At 40.8% G+C, this 27,829-nt stretch overlaps 1 protein-coding gene and 2 non-coding genes across 3 annotated transcripts; 2 read left to right on the plus strand and 1 right to left on the minus strand.

The window, feature by feature from the left end:
- On the minus strand, nt 1–27,139 carry TBPL2 (TATA-box binding protein like 2). The gene is made up of 7 exons (XM_061429766.1): nt 26,810–27,139; nt 23,414–23,871; nt 22,472–22,559; nt 20,640–20,731; nt 18,312–18,479; nt 11,706–11,800; nt 1–77 (listed from the first exon to the last, which is right to left on the minus strand). The coding sequence occupies exons 1-7, from the start codon at nt 27,137–27,139 to the stop codon at nt 1–3; spliced, it is 1,308 nt and encodes a 435-aa protein (XP_061285750.1).
- Nucleotides 12,474–12,546, plus strand: TRNAE-UUC (transfer RNA glutamic acid (anticodon UUC)). The gene has a single exon. It is a non-coding gene; the product is annotated as a tRNA-Glu (tRNA).
- On the plus strand, nt 25,218–25,299 carry TRNAS-GCU (transfer RNA serine (anticodon GCU)). Its single transcript has one exon. It is a non-coding gene; the product is annotated as a tRNA-Ser (tRNA).
- Nucleotides 27,140–27,829: the final 690 nt, after the last annotated feature.

Consider the following 27,829-nt stretch of genomic DNA (forward strand, 5'->3'; position numbering starts at 1 on the left):
TCAGGCTTTTTTAAAACCCTTTAGAATAGGATAGATGTTTTCAAATGCTTCATAGATGTCAGAACGTTTTTTGGCACCTATAAAGAAATCCAAGTTTACATAATCTTTAATATAAAAGCAATGCTAAAATTTTAAGACTAAAATTTCATTGTCACTTCCAATTACTTTTAATACTTTAGGTGTACCTGAGAAGTACTTTATTCCTGGTAAAGACAAGAGAATTTGGTGACTACAGTCATATTCCCACAAAAACATACCCTAGAGCAGATTTTTCTAGTATTTCTGTAATGTGGGCACATCAGTATGTCTTTAGCCCCCTAGGGCACAGTATGAAATATGGAATGTTATCTCTTGGTGTGCCATGGACATGACCACAGAACATGACCTTCGTCAGCAGCTGTGGGCCCTTAGCTACCAGCGAAAGGGACTTCCTTTGATCTACTCAGCCTTAGTTAACATCCTTATTCCCTAATATTGACTAACAGAGTGAGACAAATTGGAACTGTTCTAAAGTTTTAAATTTCAATTTGGGAAGGGATTATTAGAGGGAAAGACTCTACCATTGTTACCCTTAGAGTTAAATTTCAGGAGGTCTTTAATTACAACTGCTCTAGGGGTTAAAATGGATAAAAATATGATTTAGACACACCACCCACCCTTGAGCGAGATTATCAGTCAGCCCTACTAACTACCTTTCGCTTTCAATGCTACGCAGGCATGTTATGTTAAGGGTTAAGGACAGGTAGTACTTATGTGGAACTGTCAGTCCATCAGGGAACTATTATCTGATACTGGGCAGGAGACAAGGAGATTAATGAAAAGCATATTAAAAACTGTTAACATGAAGAAAAATGGAAAATAGTTTTTAAGTTGATAAAGACTTGTTCTTGGGAGCTATAAACTTAGCTGGGAGAAAGGCTAAGACAGCAGAAATAACGTGTGAGACGTAGTTATCTGGTTTAAGGATGGGACGAATGAGAGGGAATTCCCAAAAGGAGAATCAAGAGATTTGAGAAGTAGGTAGAAATCAGGATTCAGAACCTAGGATGAGCTAGAACAATTTAAAAAGTGGAAAATGGCAAGTGTTGGCAAAGAGACTGAGAAACTGGAAGCCTCATACGTTGCTGGTAGAAACATAAAATGGTTCAGCTACTATGGAAAATAGTTTAGCAGTTCCTCAAAGCTGCTAAAAGAAGAATTACCACATGACACAGCAATTTCACTCCTGGGTACCTGGGAATATACTCCCCAAATTGAAAATAAGTACTCAGACAAATAATATGCATGTAGCTGCATATTCATTGCTGACCACGGAGTATTATTCCACCACAAAAAGGAATAAAGTGCTGATACATAGTACAAGGAGGACGAACCTCAAAAACATTATGTTAAAAGAAGTCAGACATGAAAGGTCACATATTATATGATTCCATTTATATGAAATCTCCAGAATAAGTAAATTCAGAGACTGGAGACTGGCGGTTGCCAGGGTTAGGGTAGGGAAGAAAGGGGAGAAAACCGCCTATGACATAGGACTTTATTTTGGAATAGTGGAAATCTTTTGGCCCTAGAGTTGGTGGTTGCACAACATTTTGAATGAACTAATTGTCCCTCAATTTTTCATTTAAATGGTTATATTTGCGCTATTTGCATTTTATCTCAATAAATTAAAAAAAGTTTAAGAATCAAAAATGAAGTACTTATTAGCTTAATATGGTGGTGGGGCGGGGAGCAGTATGCAAGGGCAAAAGTTACTCATTCACTGCCAAAGAGCCTCTACCCTCAAAGATGTCTGGTAGAGAGGTGGGAGGGTCAATCATTGAATGGTCAACAGAAACTCGGTACGTTTGAGGTAGCGAAAGTCCCTTAAGTCTCAGCAAATTTTAATTATAGTGCTAAAATTTTAGTTTCTAAAGAGACTGGTTTTGTAGAAGCCAAACTGTTAGTTTGGGAAAAAGTAAGACATCACTATAAAAAGACTCTGCGTCTCGTTTGATGGACTTTTTCAGGTTCTGGATACATTTGAATAGAACAGCCTTAATTGGGAGACAGTGAAGTAGGAAGATCCCCTCGAGGAGGGCATGGCAACCCACTCCAGTATTCTTGCCTGGAGAATCCCCATGGACGGAAGAGCCTGGCGGGCTATGGTCCACGGGGTCACAAAAAGTGGGACGTGACTGAGTGGCTAAACACAGCACACCACAGAAGCACAGTAGGTATAGCAGGCACAGATACACCTTCACCCAATGCCCCCTCCCCAAAACTAAAGTTCTTTTTTTTGGCAACTAAGTTTCTTTTTATATCTGAGTAACAGATATCCAGGTCCAGCATTTTGGGTAACCATGCACTTCAGTTTTTTCGTAACACTTAAAAATAATACCTAGGGACTTCCCTGCTGGCCCAGTGGTTAAGACTCCAAGCTCCCAATGCAGGGGGCACAGGTTCAATCCCTGGTAAGGGAACTAGGATCCCACATGCTTCATGGGGCAGCCAAAAATTTTTTTTAGAAATAGCAAGAGCTTTACATTCAAGCCCAAAATAGTATAGCGTTCTGGTATCCCCTAGAGAGTACAAAACACCCATTGCCCAAGAGGGAACAGACACTGAGAGTGATCATTTTTTTATATCATAGAAAAACAACTTTGGACACAAAAAGGCTTTAGGAAAATTGTCTAGTGCAATTTTAAAAATTTATTGTGTGGGAAAGCAAGGCCCACGAAGTTGAAGATGCCCTGAATCGTGAGTATCAACTTTGAGAGAAGACTTCATGTATCTGCGTTCCTTCCTTTCCATGGAAGGTGAGCAAACAAACATCTCCAGGAATTGTAAATCCCAATGAGGGAACCTGGTCAATTCAGTGAAATATTTCCTCACTGAAATATTACCATAAAAATTTTGAGGAAACCTAAATTGGCCCCACAGTCCTATTAATAATCAATCTATAATCAAACCTCTCAATTTGGAGCACCAGACTTCGATTATATGACCCTTCTCTTTTAAACGAAATCTACCAGATCTTTCCTTCAAATTTATGATGATCACCAATTTCCCTGGTAGCTCAACTAGTAAATAATCTGCCTGCAATGCAGGAATTCAGTTCAGTTCAGTTGCTCAGTTGTGTCTGACTCTTTGCAACTGCAGGATGCCAGGCTTCCCTGTCCATCACCGACTCCTGAAGCTTGCTCAAACTCATGTCCATTGAGTCAGTGATGCCTTCCAACCACTCATCCTCTGTTGTCCCCTTCTCCTCCTGCCTTCAATCTTTTCCAGCATCAGAGTCTTTTCCAATGAGTCAGTTCTTTGCATCAGGTGGCCAAAGTATTTGGAGCTTCAGCTTCAGCATCAGTCCTTCAATGAATATTCAGGACTGATTTCCTTTAGGATGGACTAGTTTGATCTCCTTGCAGTCCAAGGGACTCTCAAGAGTCTTCTCCAACGCCGCAGTTCAAAAGCATCAATTCTTCAGTGCTCAGCTTTCTTTATAGTCCAACTCTCACATCCATACATGACTACTGGAAAAACCATAGCTTTGACCAGACAGACCTTTGTTGGCAAAATAATGTCTCTGCTTTTTAATATGTTGGTCATAGCTTTTCTTTCAAAGAACAAGTGTCATTTAATTTCATGACTGCAGTCTCCGTCTGCAGTGATTTTGGAGCCCCCCTAAAATAGTCTTCACTGTTTCCATTGTTTCCCCATCTATTTGCCATGAAGTGATGGGACCAGATGCCAAGGTTTTAGTTTTCTGAATGTTGAGTTTTAAGCCAACTTTTTCACTCTTCTCTTTTACTTTCATCTTCAACTCTTCTTCTTTTTCTGTCACAAGTGTTGTGTCACCTGATTATCTGAGGTTATTGATATTTCTCCTGGAAGTCTTGATTCCAGCTTGTGCTTCATCCAGCCCAGCATTTCGCATGGTGTACTCTGCATATAAGTTAAATAAGCAGGGTGACAAGATACAACATTGATGTGCTCCTTTCCCAATTTGGAACCAGTCTGTTGTTGCATGTCCAGTTCTGTTTCTTCTTGACCGAATACAGATTTCTCAGGAGGCAGGCAAGGTGGTCTGGTATTCCCATCTCTTGAAGAATTTTCCATAGTTGTTGTGATCCACACAGTCAAAGGTTTTGGTGTAGTCAAAAAGCAGAGGTAGATGTTTTTCTGGAACTCTCTTGCTTTCTTGATGATCCAGTGGATGTTGGCAATTTGATCTCTCATTCCTCTTTCTAAATCCAGCTTGAACATCTGGAAGTTTATGGTTCACATACTGTTGAAGCCTGGGTTGGAGAATTTTGAGTATTACTTTGCTAGTGTGTGAGATGAGTGCAATTGTGTGGTAGTTCGAACATTTTTGGCATTGCCTTTCTTTGGGATTGGAATGAAAACTGACCTTTTCCAGTCCCATGGCCACTGCTGAATTTTCCAAATTTGCTGACATATTCAGTGCAGCACTTTCACAGCATCTTTTAGGGTTTGAGATAGCTCAACTGGAATTCCATCACCTCCACTAGCTTTGTTTATAGTGATGCTTCCTAAGGCCCACTGGACTTCGCATTCCAGGATGTCTGGCTCTAGGTGGGTGATCCCACTATTGTGGTTATCTGGGTCATGAAGATCTTTTTTGTATAGTTCTTCTGTGTATTCTTGCCCCCTCTTCTTAATATCTTCTGCTTCTGTTAGATCCATACCATTTCTGTCCTTTATTGTGCTCATCTTTGCATGAAATGTTCCCTTGGTATCCCTAATTTTCTTGAAGAGATCTCTAGTCTTTCCCATTCTGTTGTTTTCCTCTATTTCTTTGCACTGATCACTGAGGAAGGCTTTCTTATCTCTCCTTGCTATTCTTTGGAACTCTGCATTCAAATGGGTGTATCTTTCCTTTTCTCCTTGTCTTTCACTTCTCTTCTTTTTTCAGCTATTTCTAAAGACTTGTCAGACAACAATTTTGCCTTTTTGTATTTCTTTTTCTTGAGGATGGTCTTGATCACTGCCTCCTGTACAATGTCATGAACCTCTGTCCATAGTTCTTTAGGCACTCTGTCTATCAGATATAATCCCTTGAATCTATTTGTCACTTCCATTGTATAATCATAAGGGATTTCATTTAGGTCATACTTGAATGGTCTAGTGGTTTTCCCTACTTTCTTCAATTTCAGTCTGAATTTGGCAATAAGGAGTTCATGATCTGAGTCAGCTCCTCCTCTTGTTTTTGCCAACTGTGTAGAGCTTCTCCATCTTTGGCTGCAAAGAATATAATCAGTCTGATTTCAGTGTTGACCATCTGGTGATGTCCATGTGTAGAATCTTCTCTTGTGTTGTTGGAAGAGGGTGTTTGCTATGACCAGTGTGTTCTCTTGGCAAAACTCTGTTAGCCTTTGCCCTGCTTCATTTTGTATTTCAAGGCCAAACTTGCCTGTTACTACAGGTATCTCTTGACTTCCTACTTTTGCATTCCAGTCCCCTATGATGAAAAGGACATCTCTTTTGGGTATTAGTTCTAGAAGGTCTTGTAGGTCTTCATAGAACCATTCAACTTCAGCTTCTTCAGCGTTACTGATTGGGGCATAGACTTGGATTACTGTGATATTGAATGGTTTGCCTTGGAAACAAACAGAGATCATTCTATCGTTTTTGAGCTTGCACCCAAGAACTGCATTTCGGACTCTTTTGTTGACTATGAGGGCTACTTCATTTCTTCTAAGGGATTCTTGCCCACAGTAGTAGATATAATGGTCATCTGAGTTAAATTTTCCCATTCCAGTCCATTTTAGTTCACTGATTCCTAAAATGTTGATGTTCACTCTTGCCATCTTCTGTTTGACCACTTCCAATTTACCTTGATTCATGGACCTAACATTCCAGGTTCCTATGCAATATTGTTTTTTACAGCATTGGACTTTACTTCCATCTCCTGCAATGAAGGAGACCCTGCTTTTATTCCTGGGTCGGGAAGATCCCCTGGAGAAGGAACGGCTACCCACTCCAGTATTCCTGGACTTCCCTGGTGGCTCACGACAGTAAAGAATTCACCTGCAATGTGGGATACCTGGGTTTGATCCCTGGGTTGGGAAGATCCCCTAGAGAAGGGAACAGATACCTACTCCAGTGTTCTTGCCTAGAGAATTCTATGGACAGAGGAGCCTGGCAGGCTACAGTCCATGGGGTTGGAAAGAGTCAGACACAACTGAGCAACTTTCACTTTTGCCAGATCATTCCTTCAAGTTATGATGACACCAATTTGGGGGATAAACACCTTTGCTAACTGTGGTAAATGAGGTAGAAATTCTGTGGCTAGTGCACTGAAGAAAGCACTAGCTACTGGCTTGAGATCAAACCACATGGGCTCAAATGCAAGCCCTCCCACTAAGTTTGAAATCACAGGCATATTGTTTAACTTCTGAGCTTCTATTTCCTCACCTATAAACAAGGACAACAGTCTTCTCATAAGGTGACTATAAGGATTGCATGAACAAGTTTTTGCAAAAAGTCCTTTTCAAATGGTAACATTTGACAAGAGCTTAGCCATTTTTACTGTCCTAAAAGAATGTACTTCAGGATTAGGGATGCTGGGATGGCTGGTTCATGCATTCATGGCTTATCATTTGGTTCTGTGAGAATCGGTATCATGTAATTTGTCTGTCTCCTTCACCAGGGCTGGATTTTTGCTGGATAAAGAGTGTGTTGTATTTGCTTTCGCATCCTGAGCACCTAAAACAGTATATGTACCTCGTAGGCATCCAAAGTTTATTAAATATCTATCATCTAACAATAGAATTTGCAAACTCATCCATACCCCTTGCATACATGCATGCGTACTAATTTGCTTCAGTCATGTCTGACTCTTTGTGACCCTATGAATTGTAGCCCACCAGGCTCCTCTGTCCAAGAAATTTCCAAGCAAGAACACTCGAGTGGGTTGTCATGTCCTCCACTAGGGGAATCTTTCCCACCCAGGGATGGAACCCACATCTCTTATGTTTCCTGCATTGGCAGGTGGATTCTTTACCACTAGCACCACCTGGGAAGCTCTCCCTACCTCTTAGCCAGCCCCAATATCTCTTCCCAGGACTACTTGGATTTTCTAACTCTATTCTTACACCAAGTCACAAGTACACATCTTATTTTCCCAAGGGATACCTTATGTGTATACACATAAATGAAAGTCTTACAAATTGGGGAAAAAATAAACAGACTTTAACCTCTCAAGGTATACATTTTGCAGTATATACTGAGTCGCTCTTAGTGGTAAATTACCAGCAGTGATCAACGGGGATATCCTGTTCTCTGTCTGGATCACTCACTATTAAATCTTGCCATTTTTATGGTGTCCTCCAACCCACTCATTTCCAAGAACCACTGACACCCAGCTGATTGAGAATGACCCTCCCTAACAAAGACCCAGCTTCTGCATCCTTTATGCCAGAAGGAAATAAGTATAAAAAGCATTTTACTAAAGCCTCTTTAAACTTCATATTCCTATCATCTGGGCAAGGCACGAGAGCAACAATTCATCTTTTTCAGTGCTGGGGAAAACTCAAGAAGAGCGGGCTTTCACAGAGGTAATAACAGCTAACATCTATACTGTGTTTACAGCAGGTAGTTTCTATGGGCCCCTGCCTTTTACATATGTAGAAATCAAGGTGGAGCACAAACTCACCCAAGGTCAACATAGCCAAGAGATGGTAAAGCTTGGATTAAAACTAGATGACTGGCTTCCACAGCTTAGCCTCTTAGCTATCACACCTGCTGCCTCTCACCACTAAGAGTATTTGCCATTCCTTAGGTGACAAGGAGTATTAGGAGGAAGGTGTCCAAAAGACCACACAGGTGTTTTCATAGACATCTAAAGAGCTGGGGGATAGTGTACGTACATGAAATTGGTGATCTGAAGCCAGGCATGTGCAGCATGAACAGCTGTTCGACATTGTTAATGTTACTTAAGCTCTCCATTGTCCTCATTTTACAGGTGAGGAGACTGAGATATTAAGCACAACCTCACAGAATTAACTGTTGTTGTCTGGTCATTAAATCACGTCTGACTCTCTTGCAGCCGCATGGACTGTAGCCCGCCAGGCATCTCTGTTCATGGGACTTACCAGGCAAGAATATGGAGTGGGTTGCCATTTCCTTCTCCTGGGTATCTTCCCAACCCTGGGATCGAACTTCCATCCCCTGCATTGCAGGCGAATTCTTTACCACTGAGCCTCCAGGGAAACCAAGAGAGTTAACTAGAACCCACATAAAAGCCCTTACTTATCATAATGCCTGGTATATGAGTACCTAACATGTCTTTATTATGTCTCATCTTGGAAGTGAAAACTGACATATATACTGTCACTGTATATTGTTCCAGCAGATCCTAGCTAGACTATTCATTTTACCATGGTCTGAGAAAAAGCATGGGTCCTAAATGTCATATTAGCTGTAGAAAAGCAGCATAGACCAGAAAAAGTTGTGTTAAGGTCCCTTTGCCATTTGCTCTCTGGGACCATGATGAAAGACAAAGTAGGAAAGTAGGTCCTCTTTGTTCTCAGTTCATTTAACCATTCATTCAGTTGTAGCTTTGGACGTGCTGACTGCAGCTTTGGCACCTCAAGGGAGTAAGACAATTTTACAATTAGCTATGCCTGTTCTTTGAGCTGAACACATTGACAAATTTTCAGGGAAGGGTATTGTATGGTCTTCAGTACCCTGAGTTGACATTCCTTTACTTTTGTAACTTGAAACTCCTAGCAAATGTGCACATGAAAGTATATCTTTTTCCTTTTTATTTGGGATAACTAAGAAAGTTGGCCTGAATTATGGATATTTAAAGAAACTTGTTCTTGCATACCTATAATAGGAACTTAGCCTGTACTTGGCAATTTGTACTTGTAAATAAGACAGTTTCCTAATGATACATAACACATAGATGAAAGCATCCATCCAAAGATCTTAAAATTTTTTTTCCCCTGGAGGAGGGCATATATTTGCCTGCAGTATCTACACTATTCAATGTACTTGGCAGGCTTTTTCCCCTTTCTCCAGGACATATAGAGGGAAACTGGATCTTCCCAACCCAGGGATCAAACCCAGGTCTCCTGCATTGCGGGCAGATGCTTTAACCTCTGAGCCACCAGGGAAGCCTGTTAATTACTAGGAGGTCTTAATTATTCTAGACACTAAACTGGTTGCATCTGAACAATTGTTGCATTGTTGTATTCAAAAGGTTCTTGAATTCTAAACAAGCTCTCCCCATTTTAAAGACACATTATTTCTGAAAGGAAAACTGTAACACTTACTGGGCGTTCTCAAGATTTAATAACAGACACTCCATGTTTTTGGATGCTGAGTGATAACTTTATCGATGTTTCTAAAATTAATTCAGCTAATGCAGAAATCTCAATTGGCTTTAGATGGGGCAAGATATTATTAAATTTTAAAGTTTATTTGGAAGAATAAATATTTGAGGGGAGCTAATACAAAGAGAAGCAATGACGGGAAACTGGCCTATCAGATATAGAGCTCACTAGGATTAACACTGGAGAAGGCAATGGCACCCCACTCCAGTACTTTTGCCTAGAAAATCCCATGGACAGAAGAGCCTGGTAGGCTGCAGTCCATGGGGTCGCTAGAGTCAGACACGACTGAGCGACTTCACTTTGACTTTTCACTTTCATGCATTGGAGAAGGAAATGGCAACCCACTCCAGTGTTCTTGCCTGGAGAATCCCAGGGACGGGGAGCCTGATGGGCTGCTGTCTATGGGGTCGCACAGAGTCGGACACGACTGAAGTGACTTAGCAGCAGCAGCAGGATTAACACACATTCATAACCACAATATAGTAAAAATACAGTAGGATTATCATAGTATAATTCAGGAGCAAAGGTGGAACTGGAGACCAGACCCATATTTTAAAATAAAGGCCAAAAAGAAGTCATCAGATATTAATAATGAAGGATATGTAGTTTTAGGTTGGCTGGCCAGCTATTTGGGGGTGGGGAATAGTCAATTTGGCTCGTGCCATAAAAACTGGGTATTTATCCTGGTCCCAGAGAGTAAAATGTGTAAAAAGTCAGACAAAATAAGGCAAAACCAGCAAACTTCAGTAGAATGGTGTGGAAAAGAGCCTCAACCATTTACCTCAAGAATTAAAAAAACTTTTACGTAAAAATAAGTGAAACTGGAAAAAATCACAAATAAAATGAAGAGTAATTATTTTCAATACTACGGTGAACTCACACAAACCCTTAGAGGGGAAAAAGTAGACAAAAAGCAGTAAGTTATATACATGCTATTTTAAAAAGATGAAGTGCTATTTACTATGTGGAAAAGCGATCAATTTCTATTTCTGATTACCAGTGAGATCCCTTTCACTTACACAGTTAGAGTCTTTTTCTGTAAATTATTGTTTTGAATGTTGCTGAGAGTTTGTAAAAGATACTCAGATACATTCCTGGCAGCAATGTATGATATAGAAAAACTGCATTGTATAAACCTTTTCAAAACAATTTCATTAAATAATTTGTACTAGGAAGCTTTAAAATGGTCTGTCTTTAGACAAATATTCCCCTTCTGAGCATAGGTCTTCCCTAGTGGCTCAGACGGTAAAGCATCTGTCTGCAAAGCAGGAGACTCGGGTTCGATCCCTGAGTTGGGAAGATCCCAGATCCCCTGGAGAAGGAAATGGCAGCCCACTCTAGTATTCTTGCCTGGAAAATCCCATGGACCCAGAGCCTGGTAGGCTACAGTCCATGGGGTCACGAAGAGTCGGACACGACTGAGCGACTTCACTTCTGAGCATTTACACTAATAAATGACTCTCTACACATAAAAATAGCCAAACTTTTGTCCCATTAATAAGCAGCAAACAAAGAAAAAGCATAACCTGACAATGGGAGAACCAGTGTGATGCAGTAACATGTTAGAACAGAGGTTGGGAAACTTAGGTCTGCTGGTCAAACCTAGTCTGCTACCTGATTCTGTATAGCCTGTGAGCTAAGAATGATTTTTATACTGAAATGTTCGGGGTGGGGGGGAAGAAGAAAATTACTTGATATGTGTAAATTAAATGAATTACATTAAATTCACACTTCAGAGCCTTTTTCTTTATGTGGTGTTCACAGCTACTTTCACAATAAAACAAGGCTCAGTTGTGACAGAGACTCTGCTGCCCACAAAACCTAAAACATTTAGTATTTAGCTCTTTGCAGAAAAAGATTTGTTGACCCCTTTGTAGGAACATTATTCAGACATTGAAAGCCTTCATTAAGAATTTGTAACAGTGAGTTAAGCTACATATGTTATAATGGTTATTAAAAAGATAGAATGTAAAGATGAGTATCCCTGGAGTAGGAAATAGCTATAAACTTCAGTATTCTTGCCTGGAGAATTCCATGGACACAGAAGCCTGGTGGGCTACAGTTCATGGGGTCACAAAGAGTTGGACACAACTGAGCGACTGAACAGACACATAAACACATAACATATTCATTTTATATATATCAAAGTGACATAAAAACATGGAAAAAGTTAAATTGTTTAACTTTAGGGACCAATGTATGATGTTATCTTTCATTTTGCTTTTCATTTTTTTCCTGGGTATTCTATAATACCAAGAATTGCTGTATGACAGTGAATAAAGTTATTTAAAAGGTAAAACAGAGCATAAGCAAAGCATACGCAAAGCTGTTGAATTTTAAGAAAGTCAGAATCTTAGGACTTACCTGTCAGCACAACTTTTCCAGATACAAAGATAAGCAACACAATTCGTGGTTTCACCATTCTATAAATAAGGCCAGGAAACAGTTCAGGTTCGTAACTGTTAAGATATAAAAGAAAGAAGTTAAAAAATGGCACTATTCAACTACTTTCTTATAATATTTGAGATCCAGCGCACAAAAGCAGTTTTCAAAAGCCGTTTCACCAAAAACCTTTTGGCCATCTTGACAAAAGTAGTCTTGAGTGTCTTAGGTAATTTCTGTGGCAGTCAGTGACAGAATTCATTTTTAGTCATAATATTTTTCCAAGTGCAGACATCCTAAGCTTTTAGAAATTAAGGAAATTTAGAGCATCAGATTTAATATATTAAGATCTTCTTAGTTGAATGTTCTCTATTTTTCATAAAAAGTCTATCAATAGCAATACATAAACACATTTTCAAAAATTTCCAAGTTCCACAATAATGAGCACATTGTGGATATATTTATAAAGTGCTACAGTTAACATTTTTAGCAGATAGAACCTAAAAACATTACTAGAATACTTTGGACAGATACTGTATACTAAATCATACCAAGTTTTACAAATTCAGAATTTGCTCCTATAAATAGTATCTCACTCCTTCCTAGAAAGGCTTGAGGAGCCTACAAAAAAGATGTCAGTAGTTAAGAGGATGTTGATGAAATAAAACTATTCTCAAAACAATGGCTAATGGGGATAGAAAAGAAAGAAAAAAATCTAGGAAATTGAACACTATAATATACATGGGGAATTCCCTAGTGGTCCAGTGGTTAGGACTCTGCACTTTCACTACTGAGGGCACAGGTTCAATTCCTGGTTGGGGAAATAAGATCCCTCAAGCCGTGTGGTGCAGCAAAAAAAAAAAAAAAAAAAGTTTTTGCTCTTAAGGAGTGGATCCAGATCACACAGAAAAACTCCATTCCATTCTGAAATGGCTCTGACCTCTTACTGGCACCAGAAAGATGCATGACGGTGGTGAGTGTACCCATCTGAAGTATATGGAGGTCGTTATGTGTAGACATGTCTTCCTGGGACATCACTCTATTTTCCGGCAGAAAGCCTGTCAGGACTTCTGCCCACAAGCCACTTCCGGACACTGGGGAGACAATGATACTAGCTGGAGCCCTGAAAAACTTCTATAGGAACTATGAAGTTCGAGCCAAGAAAGTAAAGACTAAGGGCAGAGAAGAAATGTTTTCATTTGATTTTCCAACCAAATTTGAAGACACTAAAAGGGAAAAGAGCAAATAAAAGTCTTTGGTATGTAAATACCTGGAAATGTCCCTAACCTGGGAAAGGAAACACACATCCAGGTCCAGGAAGCACAGAGAGTTCCAAACAGCATCCACCCAAGGAGGACCACACCAGAACACATTGTAATTAAGATGGAAAAAATTAAAGATAAAGACAGACTATCAAAGGCAGCAAGGGAAAATCAACAAGTTACGTACAAGGGAACTATCGTAAGGCTATCACAGCCGACTTTTCAGCAGAAACCCTGAAGGCCAGAAGGGATTTGCACAATGTATTCAAAATGATGAAAGGGAAAAACCTACAACCAAGAATACACTACCAAGCAAGGCTGTCATTCAGATTTGATGGACAGAGCAAAAATTTTACAGACAAGCAAAAGCTGAGAAAGCAAAACCACCAAACCAATGTTAAAGGGACCCCTCTACGTGAAAAAGAAAAAGCCACAACTAGAAATGTGAAAATTAGAGAAGGGAAAAGCTCAGGTAAAGGCCAACAACGCACAGGAAAGGTTGTAAATAACAAAGCTAGCAGGAAAACTAAAAGACAAAAGTAGTATTTTCCAGGCAAGAGTACTGGAGTGGGGTGCCACTGCCTTCTCCACAATAAGCAATTAGGGAATCCAAAAAAGAAAAAGAATGATATCAAAAACAGTAATCATGGAGGGGGGAGTAAATATTCAGGGTTCTTAAAATGGCTTTGAACTTAAGAGATCAACAACTTAATTATGTGTATACACACACACACACAGACAGATTGCTATATATAAACTTCATTTATGGTAACCACAGACCAACAATCTAATAATACATACACACACAGAGAAAGGACTTTCCTGGTGGTCCAGTGGCTGGGAATCTGCCTGCTAATGCAAGGAACACGGGTTTGATCCCTGGTCTGGGACGTTCCCACATGCCTCGAGCAACTAAGCCCGTGTACCATGACTACTGAACTCGTGCCCTAGAACCCCTGCTCTGCAACAACAGAAGCCACGGCAATGAGAAAGCATGCACACTGCAACTAGAGAATAGCTTCTAGATCGCCACAACTACATAAAGCCTGCACATAGTAACGAAGACCCAGCACAGCTAGAAATAAAATTTAAAAAAAAGAGAGAAAGAAATCCAAACAGAACATTAAGGATAGTCATCAAATCAGAAGGGAGAGAACAAAAGGAAGAAAGGAACAGAAAAGACCTACAAAAATAACCCCCAAGCAATTAACAAAATGGCAGTTAAGAACATGAAAGGGAAAGTGAAGTTGCTCAGTTGTGTCCGACCCTTTGCAACCCCATGGACTGTAACCTATCAGGCTCCTCCAACCATGGGATTTTCTAGGCAAGAATACTGGAGTGAGTTTCCAGTTCCTTCTCCAGGGGATTACCCTAATCCAGGGATCGAACCTGGATCTCCTGCATTGCAGGCAGATGCTTTACCATCTGAGCCACCAGGGAAGCTCCAGTAAGAACATACGTATCAATCGTTACCTTAAATCATAAATTGACTAGGGACTTTCTTGGTGGTTCAGTGGTTAAATATCTGTCTTGCAATGCAGGGGAAGAGGGTTCGATCTCCAGTCAGGGAACTAAGATCCTATATGCTGCAGAGCAATTAAACCAGTGAGCAGCAACTACTGAGGCCACATGGTACAACTAGACAGTCCATGGGCTGCAGGAAAGATCCCAAGTGATGCAGAGAAGAGCCTGTGTGCCGCAACCAAGACCTGATGCAGTCAAATACATAAATACATTCTAAAAAATTAAGAATAAAACTACCATATGATTCAGCAGTTCCACTCCTGGGTATATAGCCAAAGAAAATAAAAACATTCAGAAAGATACATACACCCCAAAGTTCACAGCAGCATTATTTACAATAGGCAAGATATGGCAACAATGTAAGTGTCCATCAACAGATGAATGGATAAAGATGATGTGATATATATACACAGTGGAATACTGCTGCTGCTGCTGCTGCTGCTAAATCGCTTCAGTCGTGTCCGACTCTGTGCGACCCCAGAGACGGCAGCCCACTAGGCTCCTCTGTCCCTGGGATTCTCCAGGCAAGAATACTGGAGTGGGTTGCCATTTCCTTCTCCAATGCATGAAAGTGCAAACTGAAAGTGAAGTCTCTCAGTCGTGCCCGACTATTAGCAACCCCATGGACTGCAGCCTACCAGGCTCCTCTGTCCATGGGATTTTCCAGGCAAGAGTACTGGAGTGGGGTGCCATCGCCTTCTCCACTGTGGAATACCACCCAGTCACAAAAATGAATAAAATTTTGTTATTTGCAACAACATGTATGGACTTGGAGGGTATTATGCCAAGCGAAATAAGTCAAAGACAAATACTGTATGATGTCATTTATATGTGGAATCTAAAAAATACATCAAACTAGTGAATGTAACAAAAAAGAATGTAACAAAAAAGAAGGGAGAAGAAGGGATTGAGAGGTGCAAATTGCTATAATGTAAAAAGAAATAAGCTACATAGATATATTATACAGTACAGGGAATATAGCCAGTATTTTATAATAATAGTAGATTTATAATCTATAAAAATTTGAATCACTATGTTGTACATCTGAAACTAATATTGTAAATCAACTGTACCTCAATAAAAAACAGATACATACATATATATATACAAAAAAAAGTCTTTGGTATGTAAATCATGGTGAACTGTTTTTGGCTTCAGAACCATGATTTTAAGGTACTAGCATGATGAACTCCCAACTAGAGATTTACTTCATTTTATTTACTCTCTACTTCATTTCAAAAGAAGGCTGAGACAGAAAGAAAAGAGGTTTTGGTTAGAGATGGAGAATATTTCATGAAGATTGAAAACAGCAAATAGCTGCCAATCTCTTGGACCAAACCAGCTCATTCAAATCTCAGTTTAAATGTCATTCCCTTAAGAAGTCTTCCTTATCTTCAGCCCTTCCCCAGTTACATTAAATATCCTAATTGATGGTACCAAAACACGCCAAGAGGTATTCACCTTCACCATTATACCTTCATAGTTACATTTCATTATTGTCTTTGGTTTCTCTGTTTTCCCTTTTAAATAGTGGTTCCATAACGGCAGGGGCCCATGGCCGCATTGATTGCCACTAGCATCACAGCATCTACTACACAGTAGCCACCTAGATTCTACTCATCTAAGAAATATTTAAGATAACTTTGATTTATTGGATTGGCCAAAAATTTCATTTGGATTTTTCCATGAGATGGAACACACTTTTGGGCCAACCCAATAAAAACTGAATGGAAGGGGAAAAAATTGCTCAGGGAAAATGGAAACAATTATGGCATAGAAAAACTGATGGAGAAGCTGCCCAGTAACAAGTGAGATACGTATTATCAGATGCTGATATACATATTTGTAGAATCAGGGGAATTAAATGAACTTGAGGTTTTAACATAAAGCAAACTTGACTTGACAATTATAAGTGGTATGTTGCCATGGTTCCCCACAGGGCTATAGGCAATTAAAGGAAGTCTTCATTTTAAAGGCATAAATCTGCTGAGAAAGAGGTTTTAATGCCCCAATGTCACAAATACACACACTGAAGTTGTAATCCATAAGATAAGGATGGAGGGCATTTTGGGGGAGGCAAAAATGAGACTAAAAAGAGGTATCGGTGAGAGTATCTGGCCAAATTTTTTAAAAAAGATGAATGAGATCATAAAACTGGCTTATGAGGAGGGGAAAACAGTGATGGACCCACTCCAAGTGACTAAAAGCAGTGCATCAGGTGAATTCTCATCTTGCCCTTCTGCAATTTCATTTTTCAGAGGTAGAAGTACTGACAAGGGGGCACTCCCACTCCAGATTTAAATCTGACCTACAAAGAAGACAATCTTGGTGAAAAAGAAATGAAATTTAGGGGGAACTGCACACATCATTTCAGAGCCCTAAAGGGCCAGAAAGGGGAATGCCAAGACTAATACAGACATGTACCTCAAAATTGGGCAGACATCTTTCACATGTTCATTAAAAACTGCCTCAGAGAAAGATAGACAGGAGGTCCAAGGTTGAGGATCTGGAAGATAGAGTATGTGTTCAGAGACTCTTAAAAATGAAGGTTTTACTATGAGTCTATGAGTCATTCCAAGATTGAAGGAAGAAAAGGACACATAAAGAGGCAATACATCTTGCATGGGGTGCTTCTCAGTGAACTCAAGGGGTACCTCATAGGCACTTAATAAACATATGCTGAAAAAATTGAGGCAGAGGAAAAAATGAAAATACAATCAAGAGCAAGATATTGCTTAAAGAGTATCATAAAAGCTAAATCTCAGAATGAACAAAATTTTTTTGAAAGGGGAAAACAAGGCACTTTTTAACTTCTGTTTAGGTCATTTCTCAATGGAGAGTTAACAAACATTAAAGAAAACACAGCTCTATGATCCCTGTCTATTATTAAGCCGAATGATTGCTTAAAGGCAAAGGGAAGGAAAAGCAGAGTGAAAGGACTTCAGTTCAAGTTAGATCACAAGAATTTAAGAGCATCTGTGATTCTAAGCCAGTTTAAGTGCCCTGGCCTAAGGGGTGGTGGGATTTAGTGTTAGTCAGTCACCCTCCATCACCATTCTCTGAGGGCCTGAACAGGCTGTGAGAAGCACAGAAGCAGCTGGAGGAGGAGCATTTGCTGTTGAGATGGGAAGTTTCGTTTTAAGAAGCCAAGCAGGCTAGAGATACTCCCCAAGAAATATGCATCCATGAAAGAAGCTGTGGTGGGGGCTACAGCCACACACAGCAAAAGAAAACCCTTGAACAAACTCCATAGGACAAAAACTAGGTAGGATTGCCTTCATAAAGTATGCTATGGCCATTCTTTATCATTATAATATTATTTTAAAATCTTCTCTCCAGCCCTTTCTCCCCTCACTGGCTGTCAGCCCTTCCTACTTACCTAGTCTGTATCATACCCTTTCTCTTCCTGCCATTGCCACCACCCCCAGCCAGGTGTGACGTTTTTTTTAGAAATCTATACATTAGTGAGTCTCAATGTGTGGGCCTCTGGCCAGCTGCAATGGCATCACCTGTGAGCTTGTTAGAAAGGCAGAGTAAAGCAGAATCTCTGGGGACTGCAGCCCAGGCAGGAATGTGTGTTGATAAGCTGTCCAGGTGATCGCTATGCAATTTAGTTTTGAGAACCACCGTTTCAGAAGATTAGACACATATGGTAACCAATGAGGACTTAGGTATAGCAATTTAACCCTTTCACTTATTGTGGCTTAAAAAAATGTACACTTTCTCTGAAAGATAATATATAAGCAATCCAAATAGAATTTTAATATTTTGGTAAACTCAAAGTGAAGTTATACAATCATACCTACTGAACTGCTGATGGGTTAGCACCAAACCTTCCAGACTGATAGGAAATCTCACATCACAGCTTGCAACCATGTTCTGAATTGTAAAATCGAGGAATCTGGCAGGAAAGCCAAGCTTCTGCACCACACGGGCGTACTTCCTCGCTGCAAGTCGAGACTGCTCTTCGCTGGGGAGGGGCAAGACATTAAAGATGTCTTAATCACTGCGACTGCTGACAAGTTGGGCTATATTCAGACACTTCTCTGATTTATTTTTTAGCATTTGTATCATGTATACCCTTCACTGTATACAAGGAAGCTGCAGACTTTGAAGAGAAGGACCCACCTCCCCTACTACTGTCCCTAGCACCTAGAAAAGGCTTTGGTACAATGGACAGTTTTGGAATCATAAACAGATTTGTGTCTTCCTAGCCATCTTTTCGGAGAAGGCAATGGCACCCCACTCCAGTACTCTTGCCTGGAAAATCCCATGGACGGAGGAGCCTGGTAGGCTGCAGTCCATGGGGTCTCGAAGAGTTGTACACGACTGTGCGACTTCACTTTCACTTTTCATTTTCATGCATTGGAGAAGGAAATGGCAACCCACTCCAGTGTTCTTGCCTGGAGAATCCCAGGGACGGGGGAGCCTGGTGGGCTGCCGTCTATGGGGTCATACAGAGTCGGACACGACTGAAGTGACTTAGCAGTAGCAGCAGCTGCTCCCATTTTAAACAATGCTGAAATGTACATCTTTGCAGAGTTGTCCAAAAATGACTTCAAAATGGAGATTTCTAGATCAGAGGATACACAGATCAACAGAAGAGAAAGTCTGGAAACTTACCTGGACACAGGTAAAGAGCATGCAAAACAGGTGGGGGAGGAACAGATAAAATGGATTCTCTGATAAATGTATCAGGACACTGACTGGCCATTTGAAAATACTGAAATGAAATTCTAGACTTGCTGTGCCCAATATGGTGGCCACCAGTTACATTGGCTATTTAAATTTATATTAATTTTAAAACAAAATAAAAAGTTCAATTTCTCTGTGGTATTAGCCATATTTCAAGTTCTCAGAAGCCACATGTGACAAGAGGCTACCACACTGGGCAGCACAGGTACAGAACATTTCCTTCATCCAGAGAAGGCTCTGCTGCTGCTGCTGCTGCTAAGTCGCTTTAGTCATGTCCAACTCTGTGCGACCCCATAGACAGCAGCCCACCAGGCTCCCCCGTCCCTGGGATTCTCCAGGCAAGAACACTGGAGTGGGTTGCCATTGCCTTCTCCAATGCATGAAAGTGAAAAGTGAAAGTGAAGTCACTCAGTCATGTCCGATGAATCAAAACATTAATTTCTTCTCTTCAATACAAAGCAAGACTTAAAAGAAACAAGAAAAACATATGGAGGTCAATACTTACACATGGGGAATGCCTTTCTAAGCGTGAAGCCAAACACTGAAGCCATAAAGAGAAAGATTGGATAGACTAACCATACACACACAAAATTAAACTGTGTATAAAAAAAAAAACAAAAAAATATTACTAACATTAATATGGGAGAAATACTTATAGTCCAAAATGGCAAAAATACTTAAATACAAAAGATAAATATCTCCATAGAATATTGGGCAAAAGATACAGTAGACAGTTTATATCCTTATGAAAAGTTAGTCTCACTAGTAAATAAAAAGAAATGTAATTAAAACAATGTAACTTTTGCCAATAAATTTGGCAAATATAAAGAAGAATATTAACACTCAGTGTATATTGAAGAAAATTGGTACACCCTTTCAGGAGGACAATTTACTACTCATCTACTAACACCTAGAGGGAAGAGCAGCTCTCCTACTAGTTTTATGGCGAACAGACCTCCATCAGCACCTCGGCTACCTCGTGGTAGGGCTACCTCGGCATGAGATCCAGGAAAGAGAAGCCTTTTAAGAGATCCCTCCTGAGTGAATGCTCAAGCTAATGCTCAAGAAATGTCTAATTCCCCTCCTTTGAAAAGTTCTATCCATGTATCTGCCTGCAATGAGGAAAATACACAAGAACTACTTCCCCAGATTTATAACAGGCTTTACTACTATAGCTTTTCTTTTTTTCATTTTAAATATACCTTAGAAACAAGTTGTAATAGCCTAGTGAAGCCCCCTTCACTATGGGAGACTGTAAAGTGGGATATGTCAGTATTACGAGGCTGAATGTTTTTAACCCCTAACTTCGCATTTCATGAATTTAACTCTTCAGCAAAGTATTTTGCATCTACTATGTGTTTTAGAATATTAATGCCATCCTTCCTTGTTTCACATACTGAATTGTTTGGTTTTGGAGGAGGGTGGCTCCTCTTACCTTTTGGCTCCTGTGCAGACCATTTTCCCAGAGCTAAATATGAGGGCTGTAGTCCTGGGCTCTCGGATCCTCATTATGACAGCGGCAAATCTCTAAAGACAGAAGCCAAAAGAACAATTAACCTTCACTAGGGGTTAACACCTGCTGAAGCTGAAACTCCAATACTTTGGCCACCTGATGCGAAGAACTGACTCATTGGAAAAAACTCTGATACTGGGAAAGATTGAAGAGAGGAGGAGAAGGGGTGACAGAGGATGAGATGGTTGGAAGGCATCACTGACTCGATGGACATGAGTTTGAATAAGCTCTGGGAGCTGGTGATGGACAGGGAAGCCTGGCATGCTGCAATCCATGGGGTTGCAAAGAGTCAGACATGACTGAGCAACTGAACTGAACTGAAGGGTTAGCACTATTCCAGTTGCAAGGGTGAGCTAGACATGAAAAGGATAAATAAATCGAAATTTAGTAGGAAACTAAAAAATGTCTGGGTCTATTCTCCTACCTTAAGGTTAACAAAATGATTGTGATTCTAAAATGTACATGATTCTAAAAGGTAAGAAGAATAATAGTAAAGCTAAAATTTGAGTATCTGTTAATGTTTCAGACCCTATGCTAAAAGCTTAACAGGTCTTATTGCATTTGAAGTGCCGACAGTAAAAAGAACCCCAAGTCAGAGCTACACACAACTGATCAAGGCCTATTAATGTTTTCCAGATGTTTACTAAAAAGGTGGCACTCTCACCTGATATTCCTTTTGTTAAATTCTTAAGACATCTGAAATGCCAAACCAGAATTTTTCCAGCTGTCAAGTCTAAGTATGGACAAATCCTATGCACCAAATTGAGAGGAGAGCTGAGGACGGTAGAGAATAAAATAGGCTCAAGATGTTGATTGCTCACTTGTGTAGTCAATCATAGCTACATCCTTAAAAATCCTGGCCCGTCACTGGGCTTCTGTCCTCATCATAGCTAGCAACACAAAAGATAAACAGGCAAGCTTTGTTTCACTAGGTAATATTCAGGTAATATTTAAATTCGGATGTCAACAGCACCACTACCACAACAGGAAAAACAAAGACTTTATCCATAAATAGTTGATGTTGGCAAGGTCCTCTGGGTTCTGACTAATATGGCCTTTCTCATCTAACTCCTTAAATCTCCACTACCCAAGACAGTGAACTTTTCCCCAGTAGGCACCAGGCCTTACTCGTCTTTGTACTAAGTAATTTAACTAATCATTAAATGTTGATTGAATGAACAAATCCTAGGTAAACAGACCACTGAAAATGGGATACCTGGCCTTGGAAAGACACAAAAAAGAATAGATTTTATTAAACTTTGATTTTAATAGATAAGATAGAATTTAATAAAATAGATTTTATTGAAGCTGGAATCATACACTTCAGTTTTGCACTTTATACAATTGAGATTTCCCAGGTAAGAGAAACTATAAGTGAAAAAATACATGTGTCAGCTAAATGGGAAAACAATTAGAAAAAATTATTTCCAAGAGTATGATGACATTGTAAGAAAGTTAGCATTTCCATAATCAGGCTGAAAATAGCCACACTGAAAGGTTTTTCTGATTAACAAGAGAAACATCTTAATGTTTAGAACCGCTTAATAAGTATTCAACACAGAAAATGAAATTATTTTTATAAGTTCAAAACAGAGAATGAGGCAATTAAACTTTCAAATTGCCAGAAGTCTTCCACCCAACATTTTTTCTTTTTAAAAAATATTAACAAAGGAATGAGTCAATATCACGATCCTATGAAGGAAAGAACATCTAAATAGAACCTAATTATTGAAAAAATTACTGAGAAATCTTACCTTTGGGTTATATTCTGCGTTTTTTGCATGCAAAGCTATTTTCTTCAGATCCAATTTACAGGCCAGGTTTACAGTGGAAACTATGTTCCTAAAGAAATAAGTCAACCTAAGTTATACCAGATTTAAAAAGTAAAAAATAATTAAAACATATTTACTTCTTCATTTTATAGGTTTAGGTGCCTTCCTAGGGGGAGAATTATTCTAAATGTGAAATATATAGTTACACAGTCCTTAGTATATTGTAAAACTCCTAAAGGACTAAAATAGCTTTTTCTAAAATTTCATGACTGACTAAAATTAAGTTTTAGATCTTTTTCAAAATGCCTCAAAATAGAAAGCACAACATCAAATCAACTTGCAAATCAAATTCAGTTTTACATTTTTTTTATCCTTTGTGTTATTCCAACTCCAACCACAATTTATAACAACTAAAGTGCTTTAGTGTAAACAATCAGAGAAGGCAATGGCACACCAGCACTCCTGCCTGGAAAATCCCATAGATGGAGGAGCCTGGTGGGCTGCAGTCCATGAGGTCTCAAAGAGTCGGACACGACTGAGTGACTTCACTTTCATGCATAGGAGAAGGAAATGGCAACCCACTCCAGTGTTCTTGCCTGGAGAATCCCAGGGACGGGGGAGCCTGGTGGGCTGCCATGTATGGGGTTGCACAGAGTCAGACATGACTGAAGGATTTAGCAGTAGCAGCAGTGTAAACAATATAATCCTTCAGGAATATGTAGGCTAACCCTCAACTCCTGCTTAGGAGATCAAGAGTTGGTGCTTCATTTTTCAGGTAAATAGTCTAAAACCAAGTCCACTAAGAGCTGATAAAACAAAGGATACTGAGATCTGAAATTTTCTTCCCTACACTATTATGATCCCATTCAAGAATACAAAATCTATACTCAGAAGCATTACTCATCTAAAACAACAGCAACTTACTGTAGTTGAGGCACAATTCCAGAACATTCTGAAATAGGGGCCATTGGTGTCATAGGAGTTATGGACGCCAGAGGCATGGAGTGTGGTTTCTCAGGAGAGGGCTGGGCTGAGTTACCATCAGCAGGGTGCAGATGTGAATGGGAACCTGACCCACTGCTGCTGTTTAAGGCCAGGCCAGCGTCCAGTTGGCTGGGTAAGGGCAACCTAATTTGCCGACTTTGAGTTTTACAGTTTTCTTCAACTTCATGCTTGCTCCTAATGACAGTCTGGTCTTTATTTTCTTGGGAGAGCTCATCTGGTAAGAAGCTAAGATCCACAGCTGAGAAACTGCCAGATGCTTCTGTGACTTCTTCAAGCTGGGGATTAAATGCAGTCTCTGGATTGGATGACGTAAGCATGTCCACATCATAAGGCACAGCTGGGCTCAGCAGGGGTGATCTGGATGGCGTAAGGGCATCCTAGGCCATTCCCAAAACAGACAAAACACAACAGACAGAACATCATGTCACACCCAAAGGATGCCAACCTTGGCTGACAGGCAGTGTGTTCAGGAGGAGGCCGTTCAGATAGCTTATATTCACACCCTGCTCTTTCCAGAAAGGCTCCTTAAAGTTCTACTCTAGGGTTACAACACACTTCATGAAAACAGGAAAATGTATCTTAAAATACAGAAAAAGCATGTTTCATAAAATGTTTTTCTTTGGTTAGATTTGTAGTAAGTTGCTACTCTAAACCCACTTCTGTAATTCAGGTAAGTTGGCAATCACGCTGTAAATCTGTACTTTGAAAAGTACAGATTTTTCTGTACTCCCTAAGTTGATTATAAACTTTAGTTGACTTAAAGGTTTTTGGGTTTTTTTTTTTGAGTTTTAAAATCATATTTTTAAAAAAAGAGTAGTAAGTGAAGGAAGCTGTGGATACAGCCTTGAGTGCTAATCAAGCCTCCACAAAGGACTCATCTTTATTCCTTCTAGTCAAAGGAGAGATAAGAAATCATTCCATTTATGTGCATAGGGGGAAAGTTATTGAAATTTAAATGGAAAGACTAGTTTAAATCAATGTATTGTATTTCCAGCACAGGGACGGCTAATCAACTTCCATTATCATCAACCGAGGGAATGAGGTGTGCAACTGAGGGAAACAGCTAATATAAAACTCATGGCCTTTGTTATGGAAAAAAATTGTTGGTACATATTACCACCCACATCACCCAAGTTGCATGCCTGGATTCTATATTTGACCACTAGCTGGCAGGATAACCTCACCCATCAGAAGATCTTGCTTCTAATAATTGAACAGTCACGAATGCCTTGTGCTATGTCTTCTCCATGACAAACTTATCTCAGCTAATACGTCTGGCTAAAAGTGTGTGCTCAGTCGTGTCTGACTCTTTGCAACCCTATGGACTGTAGCCCGCCAGGCTCTTCTGTCCATAGAATTTTCCAGGCAAGAGTACTAGAGTGGGTTGCCATTTCCTACTCCACAGGATCTTCCTGACCCGGAGATGGAACTCATATTCTTTACCACTGTGCCACATGGGAAGTGTGTATATATATATATATATATATATATCTGTGTGTGCTGTGTACTAAGTCACTTTAGTCGTGTCCGGCTCTGTGAGAACCACCAGACTCCTCTGTCCATGGGATTCTCCAGGCAAGGATACTGGAGTGGATTGACATGCCCTCCTCCAGGGGATCTTCTCAACCCAGTGATGGAACCTGGGGCTCCTGCATTACAGTCAGATTCTTTACCATCTGAGCCACCAGGGAAGCCCGTAATAAGTCTGGCTAGATCCTATTGGGACGAGGTGGCCGAGTGGTTAAGGCGATGGACTGCTAATCCATTGTGCTCTGCACACGTGGGTTCGAATCCCATCCTCGTCGGCCTGTGGCTTCTGTGGCCCGCTTTGCATTTTATGGGGCTTCCCTGATAGCTCAGTTGTAAAGAATCCTCCTGCAAAGCAGGAAACCCTGGTTCAATTCCTGGGTGAAGATCCGCCGGAGAAGGGATAGGCTACCCACTCCAGTATTCTTGGGCTTCCCTTGTGGTTCAGCTGGTAAAGAATCTGCCTGCAATGTGGGAGACCTGGGTTCGATCCCTGGGCTGGGAAGATCCTCTGGAGAAGGGAAAGGCTACCCACTCCAGTATCCTGGCCTGGAGAATTCCATGGCCTGTATAGGCCATGGGGTCGCAAAGAGTCAGCAGGACTGAGCGACTTTCACTTTTACTCTTTCACTTTCGGATCCAACTGATGGTGCTGTTACCACAAGTCCAGCAGATGGCAGCGGTGACTAAATGTTAGACAAAAACACTTAGAAGAACGCAGTTATTCTCTTAAAATAAGATTTGACCTTATTTCATTTTGCATTATATTTTGCCCCTATCTCCCTCCACCCCTACCCCACAGGTGGGCCCTAGGGAAAGTGAGGTGGGGACAGCGGCCCAGACCCCTCTCCACTGTTTCCATGGCCTCTTCTGTTCTAGCCGGAAAAGACTCCATCAGCCAATTTACACTAAAGAACTAAAGTCTGCAACATCGGTGACTCCCCTCCTTTTTCCAATTATGGCATTTTAGCAGAAGGCAAAACTCCCACCCAAAGAACTGAACTTCAACAAGGAATTTGAGGCAATGGCAACAAGATAAAAAGAGGGATGTTTTATGTCAGTGGAACCCTGAAAGCCTCCTGTCTGAGTTTATTTATAGGAACACACCTTAGAGAACAAGCTTACAGAGTATTCCCTAAGTATACAGAATATAGCCTTAAACTTGAAGAAACTTTTTTGTTAAACTGTCTTTACAGAGCCATTAACTCATCTTTCACAGAATCTTCCCAGCTTGGGCTCTCCTTTGCAATGTTAAATACTGTGGGACTTCACTATTTCTACTTCACTGCTAATCACTGGTCTATTTAAGCACCCCCCAACCACCACCACCCCCTCTGTAAGTTGCTCTCTTGCTTTTTCACTTGTTCTTGACTCCGCCACATGCATGATCTTAATTTCCTTAGCACTGATGGAAACCCAGGCCCCTAAAATGGAAACTCAGAGTCTTAACCACTGGACCAACAGGGAAGTCCCTTGTTTTTCTTTTTGAGGACTCTTTCCTCTGTTTTCTACAGTTCTTAGATTAAAAAGCAAAACCTCAAAATGTAAGAATCAACAAACTGAAAGAAGCCTCAGGTGTCTCCAATTTGTATTCACACTGGACCAGCAACCTTTAGTAAGTTAATTCATCTTTCGAACCTTCTAGTTTTTCAACTGAAAGATGGGGATAATGAAGCCCACCTCCTACAGTCGCTAGAAGTTTTACTAGAGATAAAAGGAAGGCAGACTCCTGGGTACGCAGGACGTGGGCCCTGACTCTGGGACAGTGGCGGCGGCTTCCAGGCTCACCTGGGCGGAGCACTGGTCCAAGTAGAGCTCCAGGTATGTCTCCTCCATGGGTGGAGGGCTCACTGTTGGGAGTTGAGAGGTTGGGAATGGGGGGAAGAGCCAGAGCGAATGGAGCTGTGGCTGAGTTGGCCAGGCGTGTGGGGCGCAGAAGCCATTTATTGGCCCGCGGCTGCTCGTGGCAAGGCGGGGCCTGGGCCAGGGCTGGGAGCAGGGGACCAGGGGCCGGGCAGGGGGCCTCGCTTGGTCCCCCACGTCTACGCTCCCACAGATGGCTGGAGGGAACAGATGATGAACCAGGGAGGGGGTTGCAGAACTCCGCACCCAGCCCATGAGTCCCTTACCTTGCTGGGGAAAGAGGGCTGGGGCAGGAAGACTGTTCTCGCCTGAGTGCAATCACTGCACTCGGCCCACAGCTGAGAGGCAACGCGGCCTGCCAATCTGGAGAGTTCCTTCCACCTGCAAATGCTGCCTTTGCCTTTTGCAGGAGAAAAGGTCTCAGTGTTGTTGTTCAGTCACTAAGCCATGTCCGACCCTTTGGGAGCCCATGGACTACAGCACGCCAGGCTTCTCTGTCCTTCGCAATCTCCCAGAGTTTACTCAAACGCATGTCCATTGAGTCGGTGATGCCATCCAACCATCTCATCCTCTGTCTCCCCCACTTCTTTTCCAACCCTCAATCTTTCCTAGCATCAGGGTCTTTTCCAATGAGTCAGTTCTTTGCATCAGGTGGCCAAAGTATTGGAGCTTCAGCATCAGTCTTTCCATGGAATATTCAGAGTTGATTTCCTTTAGGATTAACTGATTTGATCTTCTTGCAGTCCAAGGGACTCTTAGAAAATCTCCTCCAGCACCACAATTCGAAAGCATCAATTCTTTGGTGCTCAGCCTTCTTTATGGTCCAACTCTCACATCTGTACGTGACTACTGGAAAAACCATAGCTTTGACTATAAGAACATTTGTCAGCAAAGTGATGTCTCTGCTTTTTACTACACTGTCTAGATTTGTCATAGCTTTTCTTC

The sequence above is a fragment of the Bos javanicus genome, chromosome 10, assembly GCF_032452875.1.
Source record: "Bos javanicus breed banteng chromosome 10, ARS-OSU_banteng_1.0, whole genome shotgun sequence".
NCBI lineage: Eukaryota > Metazoa > Chordata > Mammalia > Artiodactyla > Bovidae > Bos > Bos javanicus.

Coding starts and splice junctions, on each gene's coding strand:
- TBPL2 (XM_061429766.1), bottom strand. CDS start 27,139: ATGGGCTGGGTGCGGAGTTCTGCAACCCCCTCCCTGGTTCATCATCTG. Junction 23,872..26,809: donor TGGACCAGTGCTCCGCCCAG/GTGAGCCTGGAA, acceptor GGAATGGCCTAG/GATGCCCTTACGCCATCCAG. Junction 18,480..20,639: donor GTCTGCACAGGAGCCAAAAG/GTAAGAGGAGCC, acceptor GCCCCTCCCCAG/CGAAGAGCAGTCTCGACTTG.